This window comes from Ruditapes philippinarum, unplaced genomic scaffold (assembly GCF_026571515.1).
Source record: "Ruditapes philippinarum isolate M1 unplaced genomic scaffold, ASM2657151v2 ctg660_1_1_1_1, whole genome shotgun sequence".
NCBI classification, from domain to species: Eukaryota; Metazoa; Mollusca; class Bivalvia; order Venerida; family Veneridae; genus Ruditapes; species Ruditapes philippinarum.
In genome coordinates this window covers 117751-137380 of record NW_026860859.1, presented here as the reverse complement: position 1 = coordinate 137380, position 19630 = coordinate 117751, and the positions used below count along the sequence as shown (strand labels likewise).

Here is a 19630-nt window from a genome sequence, read left to right as displayed (position 1 = left end):
GACCTTGACCTGCCGTATGCCGTCTCTGCGACGTGCAGATTTTGACAGCTTCACATGATCTGACATAATGTGTATTTTATAACAAAATTTGAAAGAATTGAAAGATTATCCGACGTCCCGACACGTCCTCGTCTTGCATGGAGGACGGACATGATCTTAAACAATTCCATGGCATGCAGTGAGATCATGACTAAACGATAAAACTAATAAAACAGGTCGGTTGTGATTTTTGTGAATGCTGATTACCACGCGTTTTCGAATAAAACTCAACAATAGAGTCAGTGACAGTAACAATTTTACACATATGCACATATGCAAAAAAATAATTAAATAAAAATCGAATATGCTCTTCCCTATAAATAAAGCACAAACCCAAACTGATGCGTTTTCAAAGTCCGTCGGTGTATAATAAAATAAATTTCAATAATAGTCAAGAAATATGATGGGTATATTGACATATATTACCTATGTTTTAAAATATTGATTACATATACATTGTAAATGACATTTTAATTGTTGTTTGTACATTTCTTAAAAACTTAAAAATACTGAGAACAAAATACAAATGATGTAACAACGTTGATTGTCTGTTATACATTATATATGCATGTATATATGCATAGTAATTCAATAAAAGTAGGACTTATTTGAATTATCAGCAGATCATTATTATTGTTTAGAATTCGGCTGGTTTCCTTCAGCTTAGTAACAACAACGAAAACAGAGGAAATGGCATGATATGGAAAATTTGGCGCCAGACCAAAAACGATATCTGCCCCAAATCGAAACTCAAAACTCTTATCAAAACATATTTTTCTTTCTACATAAATTCGTATTCTTATCGGAAAGAAAAAATAATTTACAATAAAAAAAATATACATTTCAATAAAAGTTTTAATGCTTTAGATAATTTGATTTGAATGTTTTGTAAAGGTATGTGCTAAAAGTGTATTTCATGTCTATTGATTGCAATCTTTCTGAGTCCGACTGGGAGTATTTTCAATTTTTATAAAACAAAAGAAAGAAGAAACATTTTCGTACTGATTTTCTTGTAATAAAATCGTATTTCATCTTTGTGTCGACGGATTTTCTACAAAACAAAAATGACTCGGGCATATCACAAAATATGTCACGTGGTATGGAGTCCTATGGACATCCTGATACACGTATACTGGTGCAAAGTAAGCGGAGTAGTCAAGTGATCAAGTGTTTTGACTAAACGAAATCCCGCTATATCAACGAAAATTCTCTTTCCGATGAGATTCTGAAACAAATTTCCCATGTAACGGTGCCGCTAAAGAACAATTTGGATTTCCTGGTATGGAGTAACAGACGGCCAAAACTGTCTTTTGAATGACGGATTTCCAATGTATCGGCGCTTTACATCGTGTCTGCTGAAGAACGATTTGCCGCCCTCCTTCCCTGGACAGAGATGGTTCTGTATCCACTGAACTAGATTTCAGAGGGAGAATTTTTCTAAACTTCTGGTTGGTTTCCGGTAGCGACAACATATACTCGTCTGTGGCAAGTTCAAATCTTCTATGTTTACAAAGCGTTATTAAGAAGCTGAATTTAATAAGACTGGCTAAATTTTAAGGTCCTTTAAATATTTTTGTACATGTAATAATCTTATATAATATTATGTAGATCTATATAATTATGCATAATATCTTTGATATAAAACCATAAAAAAATGAGTTACAGGATCTTTAAACACGTGATCAAGCTCGTGATAAAACAATTTTGATGTCCCCTTTGTGCTACCGTAGATAGAAAGTAATAGTTAAAACAATTTTATTTTTGTTACATAAATCGGATTTATATAAATCCGTGGTTTAAAAATCATTGAAGCGATGCTTTTCTTTGCGTAATGAGGGTCTTTCAATAAAACTTAAATCAACATTAGCTGAAGTTATCCATTTATATATACAGATTTCCTGCTTTTCTTTAGAAACTTTTGTAAAAACCCTTCACACGCGTTAATACGAAGGAAGAATCTCGCAGAATTCATGATTTTTTTTACTTTTGGCGGGAAATTGTCATTTATAAAGCGACTTTTCTACATGTGCGGTTACTTGCGCGGTTAGACTGAAGATTATCTAATACACCGGTAAGTGATTGAAAATTCTATATTATATATGAAATTGTTTAAAAGTATTAAACCAGAATAAGTTTGGAATGTTTATTTTGCGTATTTGATATATATAATTCTTCATTCTCGTTAAAATTTCAACACATTTCTTTGGGGTAGAGAGTATTGATTCCTGTTGGTCGATGCGGCACGTAAGTGTGGGTGGGGGTACAGGGCGTATCTGAAAGCGAACACCTCGTTTCTTTTCTTAAATATTTACGTCTGCAAAATCTTTAAAGATATATTATTATGTATAGTATTAGCATACTTCGGGGAAAAAAGAAAAGAAAATGCTTTGTGCAGTGTTTTATCAATCATGAAAGGTTACCACGTGCACGGCCGTGCCACGTGCGGGTGCAACCACGTGCATTCAAGTTTTCTATAAATGTTGATCGACATGAAATCACCTGCCCCAAGATTTTGGAAACCAAAGGTGTTCGGCGCGTTGATTGGTCACTACCCCCGGGCCAACACCCCCCCCCCCTCTCACCCACTCTACAACCATCCTACCTCTCAAAACCATGTAAACTGCAGTATTTTTCATTTTAAACATGTTTTAATATTTGGTATATGCTTTTAATTTAATTACCTTCATCTCCCACAAAAACTAAAAAAAAACTATATTTATTTTTAGTACTAAATATAAGTATATCATTTTTTTAGTTTTTGTGGGAGATTGAAGGTAATTGCATTAAAAGCATATACCAAATATTTAAACATGTTTAAAATGAAAAATACTGCAGTTTACATGGTTTTGGAGGTAGGAGGGTTGTAGAAAGGGTGAGAGGGGGGGTGTTGGCCCGGGGGTAGTGACCAATCAAAGCGCCGAACACCTTTGCACTAATACAGTGAACAAGCCCTTATTTTCAAATTTTAAAACTCTTTATTCAATATTTTTATTTTGTAACTTTCAATTGGGAATATTTTCTTAAGGATTGGGAAAAAATATACTATTTTCAGTTGGGAATATGTCCCAATAACATGGCTATAAAATAAGAAAAAATCCCTGCCTGCAGTCGCAATTCATTTTTGTGTCGCCTCTACGGAGTAGTGGCGACATATAGGGATCACTTCTCCGTCGTCTGTCTGTGCGTCTGTCCTTCTGTCTGTCCGTCTGTCCGTCACAAAACTTGTCTGGACTACTCCTCATAAACTACTGATGCAATTTCATTCAAATTTTACAGGAATGATCAGTACCAAGTCTAGTTGTGCATATTGTCAGCATTTTCCAGTTCAATGATTTTTGGCAGAGTTATGGCCCTTTAATAATTTTTAATTTTAAAGTTTGTCCGGACTACTTCTCTTATACCACTAAAGCAATTTCAATGAAACTTTACAGGATTGATCTGTAGCTCAAGTCCTTGCGCATATTGCAAGGGTTTTCTGGTTAAATGATTTTTGGCCGGGTTATGGCCCTTTGATGAAAAAGGTGTATTTTTCTGCGTGTTGCCAGATACACAAAAGCTTGTGCCGGTCTACTCCAGATAAAACTACTGGTGCAATTTTATCTAAACTTTACAGGAATGATCAGTACCAAGAGTAGTTGTGCATATTATCAGCATTTTCCAGTTCAATGATTTTTGGCAGAGTTATGGCCCTTTAATAATTTTTAATGTTAAAGTTTGTCCGGACTACTTCTCTTATACCACTAAAGCAATTTCAATGAAACTTTACAGGATTGATTAGTCCAATAGATTAGACGTTACAGGCTTGTTATAGCTTTATGTTGGTCAAGCCTGACGTCTAATAGTTATTGGTCAAAAACGCGTAGCATTTTGAAAATTAAAAAAATGTCTGTTGACTTGCCTTTCAAGCTTTATTCAAAAGCTTATCTTCTGTTCTTTCAATTGCATGGTCTATCAGTAACAAAAATTTCAAACAATGTACTTATTAATTAAAAATAAAATATAAATATCAATCTATTTCGCTCATCGGCCATACTGGTTAAGTAAAGCGTTTTACAGATTGATTCCAATTTTTTGAACGGAAAATATTTTCGAACACACTGACGGTGCATGGGCAATTATTTCGTTCAAAAAATATTCCGTTAGAAACTTCTGGAATCATTTAAACGCTTGCATTTGAATTAGCCAATCAGATTTCGCGCACTGTAGGGCGGCCATTTGTATATCTGCTGTACATGGAATTTAATAAAATGAGAGGATTTAATCATGACTTTTCGGGTGTGACAGTTCAATTATTTTGTTGAAAGGTATTTAATTTTTAGTTTTGTTCATAAATAGTTCAAAATTTATGTAAATACACGCTGTTTTAATTGTTAAAATGCATTAGATCTAAATCGATGTCTAATGTCAATTTTTTTGCTACACGATTTTGCAAAGATCTGTTAAGACCTAACGTAACATGGAAAATGAAAAATGTAAAATATCAGATTAATGAATGATAAATATGAAATAGGTTACGTATAGGTCTTATAATTAGGACTAAGGATTGATCTGTAGCTCAAGTCCTTGCGCATATTGCAAGGGTTTTCCGGTTGAATGTTTTTTGGCCGAGTTATGGCCCTTTGATAAAAAGGTGTTTTTTCTGTGTGTTGCCAGATACGCAAAAGCTTGTCCGGACAACTCCTCATAAACTACTGGTGCAATATTATCCAAACTTTACAGGAATGATCAGTACCAAGTCTAGTTGTGCACTGTCCGTCTGTCTGTCCGTCTGTCACAAACTTTGTCCCAACATGAAATTGGCCATCATGAGGCGACACATGTGATTACTGATCGCTCTTGTGTTTATAATTATCTTGTGTGCATAGGATCACTTGCTAAAATTAAAGGACTAAGCCCTAGTCGCAATCAGGTCTAGGATTTCATGATATTTATGGACAGTCTGTAAATTTTTGGAAGATCCATATTTTACAGATTTTTTTTATCTGTAAAACAGATATGAAGTAATATAATAGTAGAGGTTGCATTAAAATTCAAAACCGCAGGATAAAATGAATAAGGCTACGTATTATATGAATAAATGTAACAGAATGGTAAGATTCAGAACAATTTGATGACTTTCAATTTTCACTTTTAACAAAAATTTCAAAATCATCATACAAAGATGAAACTCACCCCATTACCTTTGTAAAAATAAACAATCAATAAAACAACTTGTCTTAACCTGCGGATGTTAGTGTAAAACTAAAAATAGCAAATTTTACATTGAATATCTGTAAATTTATGGATGGAAAAATCTTTAAAATTCTAGACTATCTATAAATTTATGGACAGTCCATAAATATCATGAAATCCTAGACCTGTCAATATTTCAACTGCAAGACCAACCAATTTTATAATCTGATATTTCATAGATGTCTGTCTTTACAGAAGGGCTACCATCATTTATATAATAAAAACCTTTAAGCGCACAATTTGTTGGGCTAGACTAAACCCCATGGGGCCTGGAGGGCATTCTTGCCCAATTATCTCCCCCTTTCATAATTTTCTAAAAATATAGGAGATATTCACTTCAAACTTGAAATACTTGTATTTCTGCCGAACAGTTTTATCACAATTAATCCTCTTTTCTACTTAGTTTTCATTATATAATCGTAAAACTGAAGATAAAGAAAATTGTAGCATGCTGCTTTAATTTCTTATACAAGTTGGTCAAATTGTCGTTTTCAAAAATTTAAATCCAAACTGTAATTTTGTTATTATCTTGGATAAGGTATTAATCCACAAGCACCTTGTTTTTCAATGGTCATTTTATTTCCACTATTCAATAAGAATAAGTAAGAGCTAATCCTAGACACCCGAGCGTAACCACTTGTGTTAAAGTTTGCATACTATGTCAAATTTTTCAAAGTCCATTGACATATGTCTTTAAAACTTTTCACACTTGTTCATTCTCATGCCCCCAACTTTTACACAGGAGTAAATCTATCAAGCATTTTGACAGAATTATGCCCCTTTTTCAACTTAGAATTTACCTTAAAGCGACTCCACTGAGGTTTTTTGACATGATGGGACTGAAAAATATTTTTTTCCAGATAAATGTACCATTTGATGTAGGTTTTGACCACGAATCTTTGTGCAAACTTTCAGATCATTCGCGCACTTCGTTTTTCCATAATAATTTTCAAAATTGTAAAAAAAATGACCCAAAATGAAAAGTGTATAAAAGCTTTTCACTCAAATTGGTCTAAGAAAAGCATAAAACTATGATTTTCGATTTATTTTAAAGTATATTCCTTAACTATCTTTGCATATATTTCTGTTTAAAGCGCCCCAGTACATTTATGTAAGAAATTCTAATGTTATGGTTTTAGGCTTTTAAACCTCAGTGGAGTCCCTTAAAGATTGGGTACCACCTCGAATATTTTTATACATGTACTCAATTGACATCTTGCTTTGACACAAGTTGTTGCTTTGACACAAGCTGAAATTTTATACACTTTTTTGGGGAGCATAATAGGCCCCTTTTGAACTTTTTTTGAAATTTTTTACTGAAATTACATTATCAAGGATCTTTTACTATCAAGCACTGAGAATAGCCGAGCGTGCTGTCCTTCTGACAGCTCTTGTTTAATTGACAATCTTGCAGTAGGAAACATTTAATGGCATAACATGCAAGTTTTTACCTTTTTTTACAGAACTTCGCTTGATATTTGAAAAGAACAGAAACACAAATTAAAATGGGTAAAGAAAAGATCCACATCAACATTGTTGTGATTGGTCATGTGGACTCTGGCAAGTCCACCTCGACTGGTCACCTGATCTATAAATGTGGTGGTATTGATAAAAGAACCATTGAGAAATTTGAGAAAGAGGCTGCTGAGGTAAGTTAACATAGACATTAGAGTTTTTCCTGACAAAAAATATATGCAAATTTTTTCTTAGTCGTTACAAAATTATAGCAATTATCTAGCAGCTGAGGAGCCAAGTTATTTCAAGAAAACAAAACTTTGGAAAATTATTAACCAAGATTTTAAGAAAAGTAAAAATATTCAAGATTCATGTAGAAATTTAAATGTTATGTGAGTATAACTGATTTGTAGTATTTATCACCATATTTCTACACTATATGAAGAAAATTGTAAACTATGATGTAATTAGACTGCTTTTGATGTTTGATGTATGCATGTTAAATGACATAATATATATACACTTAAAAGATTTTTGTTATTTATATATTTAACAGATGGGCAAAGGTTCGTTCAAGTATGCCTGGGTGTTGGACAAACTGAAGGCAGAAAGAGAACGTGGTATCACCATCGATATTGCCCTGTGGAAATTTGAGACCACTAAATACTACGTCACCATTATTGATGCCCCAGGCCATCGTGATTTCATCAAGAACATGATTACAGGTATCATAAAGCATTGCTAGTAAAGGCACATTATACCTCAGAAATTATTCTTTAGAGATGTCAAACCGTGCGTTTAATGGTTTAATTATGGATTTAGAGTGTAATTATGGATTTAGAGTGTAATTATGGATTTAGAGTGTAATTATGGATTTAGAGTGTAATTATGGATTAAGAGCACGTAAAACATTTGAGAAATAAGTGACTGCATTTCTGATATATAATGGGCCTTTAATAATGTAATAAAGTAAAACTATTCTCCAACTGTTACATTTATATTTAATAATGTATTTAAGTCTCATCTAACATGATTTACATGTATAAAAACAGATGTAAAACAGATATGATACATACATTTCAAGTATAGCCATTCTTATTAAAGAATTATGAGACTATAATAGCTTATAAGGGGGACAACTTCATATACATATACTGTCTATATACAGTACAGTGTTGTCTCCCTTATTTACATAGACTTTAAAATTCTTGCTATCATACAGGCATTTACAATTTAAAACGGTCCATAAAAAAGTAGTTAAAAGGGATAAAATATCACTTAAAATGGTCTAAAACTTCTGAGTTAAAACAGACTAATCAACTGCTAGGATCTTATTTTTCTTGAGTTATTTGAATATAACATATTATTTCTTTTAGTAAGAATGTTACAACAGGTGTTTGCATTTAGTAATCTTATCAAACATGTATCTGGGTTTGTGTAAAGAAAAACAGTTTATCTGCATGGTATTGTAATCTTCATTTAAACTATCAGCCCTATTTGTTAATGCAGCTCTATCTGATTCATACATGGGGCACTCCAAAAGAACATGTTTTTCATTTTCTATGCCGACTTTACAGAACAAACATAGTCTTATACATTTTATTATTTTGAGCAACTATCCATAGATTATAGGTTGCTGGTTCTACACCAGTTTGTACCTGAATTAAATGGACGTGTGGTAAATTAGGACCTATAGGTATAAAAATATGATGGTATCTTTTTGAAGTATCCAAATACAAAACCTACAGAACATTTATCTGCAAATTGTTAAGATGGAAACATTAAGCCATTTCATCGCCCTATCCCGGTGGTGAAGTGTAGGTATATGTCCAAGTAACTTGATAATTTGACATAATCGTGTTCAATTTTATATTTTACTATGTAAAAGTAATCAATAATACACTTAATCAACTGAAAATGTCCCAATTATTGAAATGGCTAAAGGTGACTAAACAAAGGTGTGTAAATGTCTGAACAAATAAAAGCATTAAATAACTTATGTTTTCAGGGTTCAGACGATTTTGTGATTGTGATGTAAATATAAGAATTGGTGCACAGTTTTGAGCATAAAATGTTACCATTTTGTATTTGAAAGGAACCTCACAAGCTGACTGCGCTGTACTGATTGTCGCCTCCAGTACTGGAGAGTTTGAAGCGGGAATCTCCAAGAACGGTCAAACAAGAGAGCACGCCCTGTTGGCTTACACCCTTGGTGTGAAACAAATGATAATTGGAGTAAATAAGATTGACAACACAGAACCACCATACTCTGAGGTATACCTTACCAGTGTTAAATTGATGCCGATATATAAAAAAATTGAAGTGAAACTGCATATTTGAATTTAACTATTTAAGAATTATCCTAGTGACCCTAAGCTAATGTATACAAGTTGTATCATTCTTATGTAGAAGCCAAAAATAGACATTAAAAAATGAAGTCTAATAAAATATTCTTTCAGAAAACTGAAATGCCCATTATAAGTTCAGAGGTCAGATTTGGCCTTGTATAGAAGTTCATATTTTTTGTAAAAGTGTATAGAAATGTCATTGCTAAAACTTGGACATTAAGCATATGTTATATTGTAGTAGACCTTTACAAGTTGCTGACCAAGTTAGACTGGTGAACCTTATACAACAGCATGTTAGGAAGACATCTGAAACTTTAGAGTCATAGCTATAGGTTGTTTTTGTACTTACAAAACATTGGTTTTCCAGCAGTTAAAATAAGAAATCCATCTGTCTGTCCGTCTGTTAGCAGTCTCAATATTACAGATATTCAGATACAAGCCATCTAATAAGACAATTATATTGTTGATATTAGACTTTTGATATATCTAGCTATTGTTGTGTGTTAAGATTAAGGTAAGGTAATTTAGACATAATCTTGCATTTTACCCATAATAGAATTTTTAGATTTGACCCTATGTGGATTTAAGGTATAGTTTTAAACTTTTATTTTCACTCAATTATAACATGTGTGAACCAATTTACTTGATTTCAAAACTATTTAAAACATTTACTTGCAGAGCAGATTCAAAGAAATAGAGAAAGAAGTAAGTGCGTATGTGAAAAAAGTTGGTTATAATCCTAAAGCAGTAGCAATTGTTCCCATTTCTGGTTGGCACGGGGACAACATGTTGGAACCATCACCAAATATGGGATGGTACAAGGGATGGAAAATAGAGAGGAAGGGTGCAGATGGAAAGGAGGAGTCACTGACGGGGAAGACTTTGTTTGAGGCCCTTGACGCCATTCTTCCTCCAACCCGACCTACAGACAAACCACTCAGATTACCACTTCAGGATGTCTACAAGATAGGAGGTATACTTTAAAGTGAATCTTTAAACAAACTTGCACAATGTAATGAAGGTTTTAAGTCACCTGAGATATTTTTTTGATCACTCACTTTTTTGTCATCCATCCATTTGACAGTGAGTAATGGACCTAAACAAATGGACAATTTTTAAATGAAAATTTTCATGTTTAGTCCATATATCGTACAAGTGTTTGATTACATTGAAATGCTAACAATATTAATAAAATAAGGAAAAAGTGTTTTAAGCTATATATCTGCTACAAAAATTCTTTAATTTTTTACTCTGCTTGGATGAAAAAAATTGGTAGAAAAAGCACAAGCACAAAATTATTTTGAACAATATTCATGTGTATTAAATATTCTTTGTTACAATACAACTTTTTTGAGAATTGACCATGGAACTTATCTAATTTAATTGTTGATAAATTTTGCAAAAACATTACATTTTATTTAGCCTTTATGTCCTTAAAATATTATAATAGTCTTAATATCATTATATGCATTTTTGATTTGTGATTCTTTATAAGAGAAAATAAACTATTAAGGCCATATTTTACAAGCGGATGATCAGATATAAATTATTGAACTTGGCATGGACATAATTATAATTTAGTAGAGAAATGTCACATTTTAGTACTTTTCAAAATCTTCACATGTTTTTCCGAGTTTTAGCCAATTGCATCTATAAAACTTGGCCTTTTTAGGGCAAATTAATGACCATTATGAGCCTTATTTTACAAGTGATTTATAAGAATGTTATTAAACTCTGCATGATTCTATCTAATAGACGTACTATAGAAATCCAAGTGTAAATGTGACCCTTTTAAAATTTGAAAACCTGTTCAATGTGGTAGTCTTTGTGAATGTATATTTCAGTAAGGAAATCATTTTAAATATTATGGCTCTTTATGATTAAGAAATATCCATTTGATGCAGCAAAAAAAATGTATCAAGATTGATTTCATTTGCTGTTAGAAATTAATCAAAATTGAATTATATACATGTGTGTTGTTAAATTATGGCAGTTTGCTTTTTAATGACCCCCAGGGAATATAGTACATGTAATTGAACCCTCTGTCCATCTGTTGGTTATTTGTAGGTGATTAACTTAACAGCAAGTTAGATTTTCCAGAGCTTTATAAACAATTGTAAAAGAATAGTTAAATTTTCTCTTTCATAACATTATTGTCATCACAACTGAAAACATGTAAATTGAGTTTGCCCACTTTCCTTTGGCTTAAAACTTTCTTATTCCTAAATGATTATTGACCAACATTAGGGGATGTGTCATGCACAACACCCACACCAATGATATATAATCATGGTGATCATAATTGTAATGTGGCAGGAACATCTATATAATTATACATAATATGTTGAAACCTGCTTCCTTTAAAATGATTTAAGCAAGGTTTACCTTTGGGAATTTCAGGAATAGGAACTGTTCCGGTTGGGCGTGTTGAAACTGGACTGCTCAAACCTGGCATGGTGGTAACCTTTGCTCCTGTACAACTGACCACTGAGGTCAAGTCGGTTGAAATGCACCATGAAGCCTTGACCGAGGCTCTGCCAGGTGACAACGTGGGATTTAACGTAAAGAATGTATCTATCAAGGACATTAAGAGAGGAAATGTTTGCGGGGATTCAAAGAATGATCCACCAAAAGGAGCAGACAGTTTTCTGGCACAGGTATTTAGCCTTTATTACCTTCCTTTAAAAGAAAGCTATTGTCATGACTATTTTATAGGTGTCTGCATTAATGTCTGTATTGGTTAACCTTGCGTTAAAGTCCACATTCTCTATTATACTAAAAAAGCTATTCATTTCAAACCTGTACATGTTTATTCTTCTTAAACATTACCATTTGATGATTTCAAATAGGGATGATAATCTTAAATATTTTTGCAGTCATGTCTGTTTTTTTTACACCCTTTTGTAAAACAGGTTGTATTATTATAAGTTTCGCCCCCGACGGGCGGGCAGCGTCCAATTTTGTCAGGAGCATATCTCCTACAGGCATGAAGGAATTTTAATGAAACTTCATAGAAATGTTCACCACTATGAGAAGTTGTGTCAAGTGCATGAACCTGGTCTCTAGGTCAAAGGTCACAGGTCATTGAAAGCAAAATTTATACATTCATTGGGGGATTTCAATTTAACTTTGCACAATGTTCACTGTATTGTGAGGCGAAGTATTGCATACATAATCGGGGTCCCTGCTACCAAAATCAAGGTCACAATAGGTCAACATAAAGATAAGGGACCATTTAGGCATCATTTATTGATGGATTATAACACAAATGATAACTATCATGACTACAAGTGTGACACATGTAATTTGGGTTTATATTTGTAATGTCAAGGACACTAGAGATGATAAAATATCCAGATATTGTCTGGATATTGCCCAAAGTATATCTCCTATTATGCATTTCTATAAAGCCCACATCTCTGTAAAAAGCTTTTTAATATGATGGGCGTATTTTGCAACAATTTTTCCGGGCCTTGTTTCCTCTTGTTTTTTAACAAAGTGACATGGTGAGCTTTTGTGATCGCTTTTTGTCTAGCCGCCGTCATCCGTCTGTAAACATTTACTTAAAACACCATCTTCTCATAAACCGCTAAGTAAATTTCATCCAAACTTATAGGATTTAAAAATTGTTCAAAGAGAAGGTTTGATTTCTTAATTACTACCAAATAGTTTTTTTTGTCGCTTCTACAAAGTATTGGTGACAAAAGGACCACTTCTCTGTCATCTGTCTGTCCATCCGTCACAAAACTTTTCCCGACTACACCTCAAAAACTACTTGTGCAATTTCATCCAAACTTTACAGGAAAGATCATTACCATGTCGAGTTGTGCATATCAGCATTTTGCGGTTCAATGATTTTTAGCTCACCTGTCACAAAGTGACATGGTGAGCTTTTGTGATCGCTTTTCGTCCGGCGTCCGTCCGTCCGTAAACTTTTACTTTAAACAACATCTCCTCATAAACCACTTGGCCAATGAAACATCAACTAGTCAGTGTCTACCAAGTTTGTTCAAATAAATGCCCTGGGGTCAAAATTGGCCCCGCCCCAGGGGGTCATTGATTTTCCCTATTTGTATATAGTAAAAACTTAAAAAATCTCCTTTTAAAAACCCCAAATAGCTAGGGCTTAAATATTAGGCATGAAACATCTTCTAGTGGGTGTCTACCAAGTTTGTTCAAATAAATGCCCTGGGGTTAAAATTGGCCCGGCCCCGGGGGTCATTGATTTTCCTTATTTGTATATAGTAAAAACTTAAAATATTTTCTTTTAGAAAACCGCAAGAGCTAGAGCTTAAATAATTGGCATGAAAACATCATCTAGTCGGTGTGTACCAAGTTTGTTCAAATCAATGCCCTGGGGTCAAAATTGGCCCCAGCCTGAGGGATCATTGTGTTTTCCTTATTTGTATATAGTAAAAACTTTAAAAAATCTTCTTTTAAAAACCCCAAATAGCTACAGCTTAGAACTCTAACCTGATGTTAATGGGCGATTTCAACTTACATTTAAACGACGGTACACACGCAACATCAGAATTCAAAAACTGTTTATTTTCGCTTGGGCTTCATCAGCATGTCGACTTCAGTACACACATTGGGGGCAACGTACTAGACCTTGTAATAACTGAACAAGAAAATGGGGTTAAAATAAAATCATGTGAACAGGGTCCATTTTTATCAGATCATTGTGTTGTCAAAATTGTGACTGAAATAAAAAAGGAAAATATCAAAAGTGAAACAGTCTCGTTTAGGAACTATAAAAAATATTGATAAAGACGCTTTCTCAGAAGATCTGAAAAGTCTAGAAATTGAACAAATAGACATAAACGAATATGTATGTGATTTTGAGAATAAAATTCAAGTTATTTTGGACAAACATGCCCCAGTCACAGAGAAAAACTCGTATTACTCGTGCTCCAAAGCCATGGTTCAGTGATTCAATTCTTGAAAAGAAACAACAATTTCGGAAAGCAGAAAAAAACATGGAAACGATACAAAAAAACCCGAGGACTATCATTCATTTCAAAATGCCCGGAATAAATACTTTATGGAAATTAAAAAAGTGAAAAAGCAAACATTCAGCGAAAAAGTTTCGGAGTTTAAAGGCGATTCAAAGAAATTATATAAATTTGTGACAGAAATTACCGGAAGTAAAGTACAAAATCCTATGCCGAGCGGCGAGAGTGACAATGCTATTGCGGATTCGTTTGCGGACCATTTTATGAACAAAATTTCTAAAATCAGAGAATCTTTGAAAACTTACCCGAACTACGAACCTTCGGTCAAAAAATGTGGAAAAATCTACCAAAATTCGACGAACTTTCCGAAGATGATGTGAAGAAAATCATAAACAATATGCAATCGAAATCGTGTGAACTCGACGTACTACCAACTGTCGTCTTGAAAATGTTTTTGACTGAATTACTTCCGTTGATAACTAAATTAGTGAACCTATCGCTCAGTCAAGGCATCTTTCCTGAGAAATGGAAACAGGCTGTAGTTCGACCATTGCTTAAAAAAGTTGGACTTGATCTGATCTATTCGAATTATCGCCCAGTCAGTAATCTTCCGTTTCTTTCAAAAGTTATTGAAAAAGCAGCCCTATTAGTGTTAAATTCACATGCTGAAAAACATAAACTTCTACCCACAAATCAAAGTGCTTATAGAAAAAATCATTCCTGTGAGTCTGCGCTTCTGCGTCTTGTGAACGACCTTCTCGGCGCAATGGAAAAACAGGAAGTGACTGCTTTAATCGCCATTGACCTGAGCGCCGCGTTTGACACGGTCGACCACAGCATTTTGATCGACGTGCTCAACAAGCAACACGGACTTACCTCTACCGCATTAAGCTGGGTTGACTCCTACCTTCACCCACGCAGTTGTCGGGTTAATGTAAACTCGGCATATTCGACGTCACGTGCACTGGAGTGTTCTGTTCCTCAAGGATCCTGTCTCGGGCCCTGGTTGTATCTCGCCTATGCAGGCACACTTTTCGATGACATTCCGCCGACGGTCACACTTCGTGGCTTCGCAGACGACCATACTATGGACAAATCGTTTTCTCCAAATATACAAAACAGTGAAAAGAATACAATAAGTGATTTAGAAAACGCTGGCGAAACAACGAACAACTGGATGAATTCTAATAAGTTGAAAATGAACACCTCAAAAACCGAATTCATTGTTTGGGAGTAAGCAACAACTTACCAAATGTGAAACTAAATCTATCAAAATTGTAAACGATACCATCAACAAAGAAAACTGCATTCGATATCTTGGTGCTTTCCTCGACGAAAATTTGAACTTCAAAGAACACGTAAAGCGGAAATGTAGAACTGCCATGATAAATTTTATGGGGATCAAAAACATAAGACAATACCTCACAAAGGAAGCGACAGAGACTCTTGTGTTATCTTTAGTAATGTCTCACTTAGACTACTGTAACTCCATCTTATACGGTATCGCAAACTGTGATTTACAAAAGATGCAAAGGATTCAAAATATGTGCGCAAAGTTAGTTCTTTCAAGAAGTAAATATGATAGCTCTAAGCAAGCTTTGTTCGATCTTCACTGGCTGCCAGTAAAGGCAAGAATAAGTTTTAAAATCTTAACTTACATGTTCAATTGTTCGAGGGAAACGCACCAGATTATCTTACTGAACTTTTTAGAAAGCAAATCTGCAAAACGAGTTCTCAGATCATCAGAATGTGTTGACAATTGTTACAATGTTCCTTTCAATAAGAGAAAATCTTTCGCAGACCGTAGCTTTAGTTACATTGGACCTAAACTGTATAATCAATTACCGACAGAAATCAGAAACAGTAACACTATAGAAGCATTCAAGAGAAATCTTAAGACCCACATGTTCAGGGACTATTTCAACTTGTTTTAATTCAAAAGTGAAAAAGCGCAAATGACGTTTGAAATTTTAAAATTCATAGCTGTGATATGTAGTATATTCTAAAAGTGATTTTTCAATGTGATATTAGTAATCTTTTATCAATTTTTTATTATTCTTGATGCATGATATGTTCTTAACTTGAATTGATACCATTTTTACTCATTTTCATTTAAAATCATTCAATAATTTCTTAATATCTGCTCATAACACTGTAACCATTTCTTAATAGTATTTTATTAGAAGTATTTTATTATCATTATTATTGCTGTACAACGCCATTGAATATGAATGTTTTGTAAAAATAGGCGTTTAAGTAAATAAAAAGTTTCAAGTTTCAATATTAAGCATGAAACATCTTCTAGTGAATGTCTGCCAAGTTTGTTCAAATAAAAGCCCTGGGGTCAAAATTGGTCCGGCCCCAGGGGGTCATTGATTTTCATTCTTAACTTTTAAAAAACCAAAAGAGCTAAGCATGAAATATTTTCTAGTAGTTTGTTTAAATAAAACTGGAGTTAAAATTGGCCCTCCCCGGGGGGGGGGGGGGGGGGGGGGGGGGGCTGTCTACCAAGTTTGTTCAAATAAAAGTCCCTGGTATAAACTTGGCATTGGCCCAGGTGAGCAATTCCAGGGCCATCATGGCCCTCTTGTTTGTCAAGAGTGATGGCCCTTTAATGATGTTTATTTTTAAAGTTTGTCCAGACTACTCCTTTTACACCACTAACAATGAAACTGTAGGATTGATTGGTAGCTCAAGTACTTGCGCAAATTACATGGGTTTTCTGGTTGAATGATTTTTGGCAGAGTTATGGCCCTTGAATGAAAAATTGTTTTTACCCTGTTAATGATTTTTGTGTCTCCAGCTATACACACTAGCTGCAACATGCAATTGGCTATCATGAGGCGGCAGATGTGATCACTGATGGCTCTTGTTTTAACTTAAAATAAGTTATGTAATCATGTATTTATTCATCTAATCAGCTTTTAATTAAAAACAAGATGGGATAATTGCAAAACTTATGGAAGTAATAAAATACTGCTTTGTTTTATAGGTCATCATCATGAACCACCCAGGAGAGATTCATAATGGATATGCCCCGGTTTTAGATTGTCACACGGCACACATAGCCTGCAAGTTTGCAGAAATCAAGGAAAAGATTGATCGTAGATCTGGCAAGAAGTTAGAGGATATGCCAAAGATGGTCAAATCTGGTGACGCATGTATGGTGACTTTAGTACCATCTAAACCAATGGTGGTCGAGTCCTTTGCCGAGTATGCCCCACTGGGGAGGTTCGCTGTCCGAGACATGAGACAAACGGTGGCTGTTGGCGTAATAAAATCGGTGGAGAAAACTGACAAGCAAGGAAAAACCACGAAGGCAGCACAAAAAGCAACTGGAAAGAAGAAATGATCTTTGGATCTTATTAAATGCCTGTGGGACAGGTTGAATGTATATAGACGATTAAAGGCCAAAGTAAAAATCAAATGTTTGTAATATCAGGTTTAACATATTTCTTTGTATTCTTCTGTTTATAATTTTCATTTTCCTTATGTTTGACATTATCATAATGTGAACTATCTAAAATTATCAGACATATGCTGATGGTCTGCAACATTATTGTAATTATTCTGCAGTTACTTAACCATGGAGCCCAACTTGCTCCAGAACATTAGCAAATTGTTGTTCCAATTTCATTGTGCCACTTTTAAATGGCTTTGATTTCATCTAAAAAATTGTTAGTTCATGAATGAACTGTTAATTGTTAATCTATTAGTGCTAAACTGGAAATAAGTTCATTGACAACAATACTTGATGGAACAAAGAGTAGGCTCCAAGAATGTAATACATAAAAAATTTCAGGTGCCATTGTAAATTTACCATTGTCATCTTCACTTGCCATGTTTTGGCACATACAATATATAGAAAATAAAACGTTAGTTAAAAACATCTTTTTCTTTAATTATATATGAAAAACAAATTTTCAGAAATCTAGACATTTCAGTTTGGTATGTAAATATACGCAGTGCACAATGAAAGTTACAAGGGGGCATACTTGCTTGAGGCTATCATACCAGCCTGGTTGTTTTTTAGCTCGCCTGTAACAAAGTGACCTGGTGAGCTTTTGTGATGGTTTTTTGTCCGGCGTCTGTCCGTTGAAACGACATCTCAACCCAACTTCACAGGCATGTTCCTTTGGTGGTCACCTTTAAAAATTTTTTCAAAGAATTTAATTCCATGCAGAACTTTGGTTGCCATAAAACCAAAGGAACAAACTTAAAATATCTTTTTTTATACCCCCGCACAACAAAGTTGTATACTGGAATCAGCTTGTCTGTCCGTCTGTCCGGCCGTCCGGCGGTTTTTTCTTGTCCGACCAATAACTTAAGATTCCTTTGACCCACAGTCTTCATATTTGGCATGGAGATTAGTCATGATTAGTAGATGACTCCCATTGATTTTGAGGTCACCAGGTCAAAGGTCAAGATCACAGGGGCCTTGACTTCAAAAAGCTTGTCCGCCCAATAACTTTAGATTCCTTTGACCCACAGTCTTCATATTTGGCATGGAGGTTAGTCATGATTAGTAGATGACCCCTATTGACTTTGAGGTCACCAGGTCAAAGGTCAAGGTCACAGGGGCCTTCACTATAAAAAGCTTGTCTGCCCATTAACTTAAGATTCCTTTGACCCACAGTCTTCATATTTGGCATGGAGGTTAGTCATGATTAGTAGATGACCCCTTTTGATTTTGAGGTCACTGGATCAAAGGTCAAGGTTACAGGGACTTTGACTTCAAAAAGTTTGTCTGCCCAATAACTTAAGATTCCTTTGACCCACAGTCTTCGTATTTGGCATAGATGTTGATCATGACCGTAAGGTGACCCCTATTGATTTTGAGGTCACTGGATCAAAGGTCAGGGTCACAGGGACCTTGACAAAAAAAGCTTTTCCCCACAATTGCTTAAGAATGCCTGTCTGCAGTGTATTGTTTTTGACATTTTCACATTTGAAGCATGTAGAATACATAACTTAGCAATGCACTGGCTTAGTAACCTCAGATTTGACAGGGAGGTTGTCCTTGAGCTTTAAATGGCCACTGTTGATTCTGACAAAGTGGTATGCGGGGGTATTCACGCCATGATAGTGGCAGTTCTAGTTAAAAAAACTGAGGTAGAGCTTAGATATTAAGCAGTGAGTGTATACCAAGTTTGTTCTAATAAAAGCCCCAGGGTCAAAATTGGCCCCGCCCTGGGGGGTCTGATTTTTTTTGAAGGTCTATAGTAAAAACTTTAAAGACCGAAAGAGCAAGAGCTTAGATTTGATTTCCTTATATGTATATACAAATGGGTGAATTGACTAATGAAAATCTCGAGATTCGAACTTGATCTCAGGAAAAGGTGTTATAACCTTGGGGCCTGGTCATCTGATCACGGCCCTCTTGTATTGAAATTTTATGAAACTTAACATTTCAGCGCATACCATAAGAAATTTAACCTTGAACCATCAACTACCTTGAAACTAAATTGTCTGAATTTTAAAATTGAAGTTATTAATGTATGTGTTGTATTTATAATTTGCCATAGCAAGTATAAAAACTACCTTAATGTATGTCAAACTTATTTTGACCTTGACATGACTTTGGCCTCTGTGGTTCTAAAA

The 19630-nt window shown here is 34.4% G+C and overlaps 1 protein-coding gene across 1 annotated transcript; it reads left to right on the top strand.

Moving 5' to 3' along the window:
• Positions 1–1956: 1956 nt before the first annotated feature.
• On the top strand, positions 1957–17918 carry LOC132713585 (elongation factor 1-alpha-like). The gene is made up of 7 exons (XM_060696221.1): positions 1957–2110; positions 6735–6920; positions 7283–7451; positions 8822–9000; positions 9753–10047; positions 11475–11731; positions 17022–17918. Exons 2-7 carry the CDS (start codon positions 6777–6779, stop codon positions 17379–17381), a joined length of 1404 nt encoding a protein of 467 aa, XP_060552204.1. The 5' UTR covers positions 1957–2110; positions 6735–6776; the 3' UTR covers positions 17382–17918.
• Positions 17919–19630: the final 1712 nt, after the last annotated feature.

Excerpts from the sequence above, each read along its gene's own strand:
- LOC132713585 (XM_060696221.1), top strand. The coding sequence starts at position 6,777 with ATGGGTAAAGAAAAGATCCACATCAACATTGTTGTGATTGGTCATGTG. Across the intron at positions 7,452-8,821 it reads CATCAAGAACATGATTACAG|GAACCTCACAAGCTGACTGC; the intron begins GTATCATAAAGC and ends TGTATTTGAAAG. Across the intron at positions 10,048-11,474 it reads GGATGTCTACAAGATAGGAG|GAATAGGAACTGTTCCGGTT; the intron begins GTATACTTTAAA and ends TGGGAATTTCAG.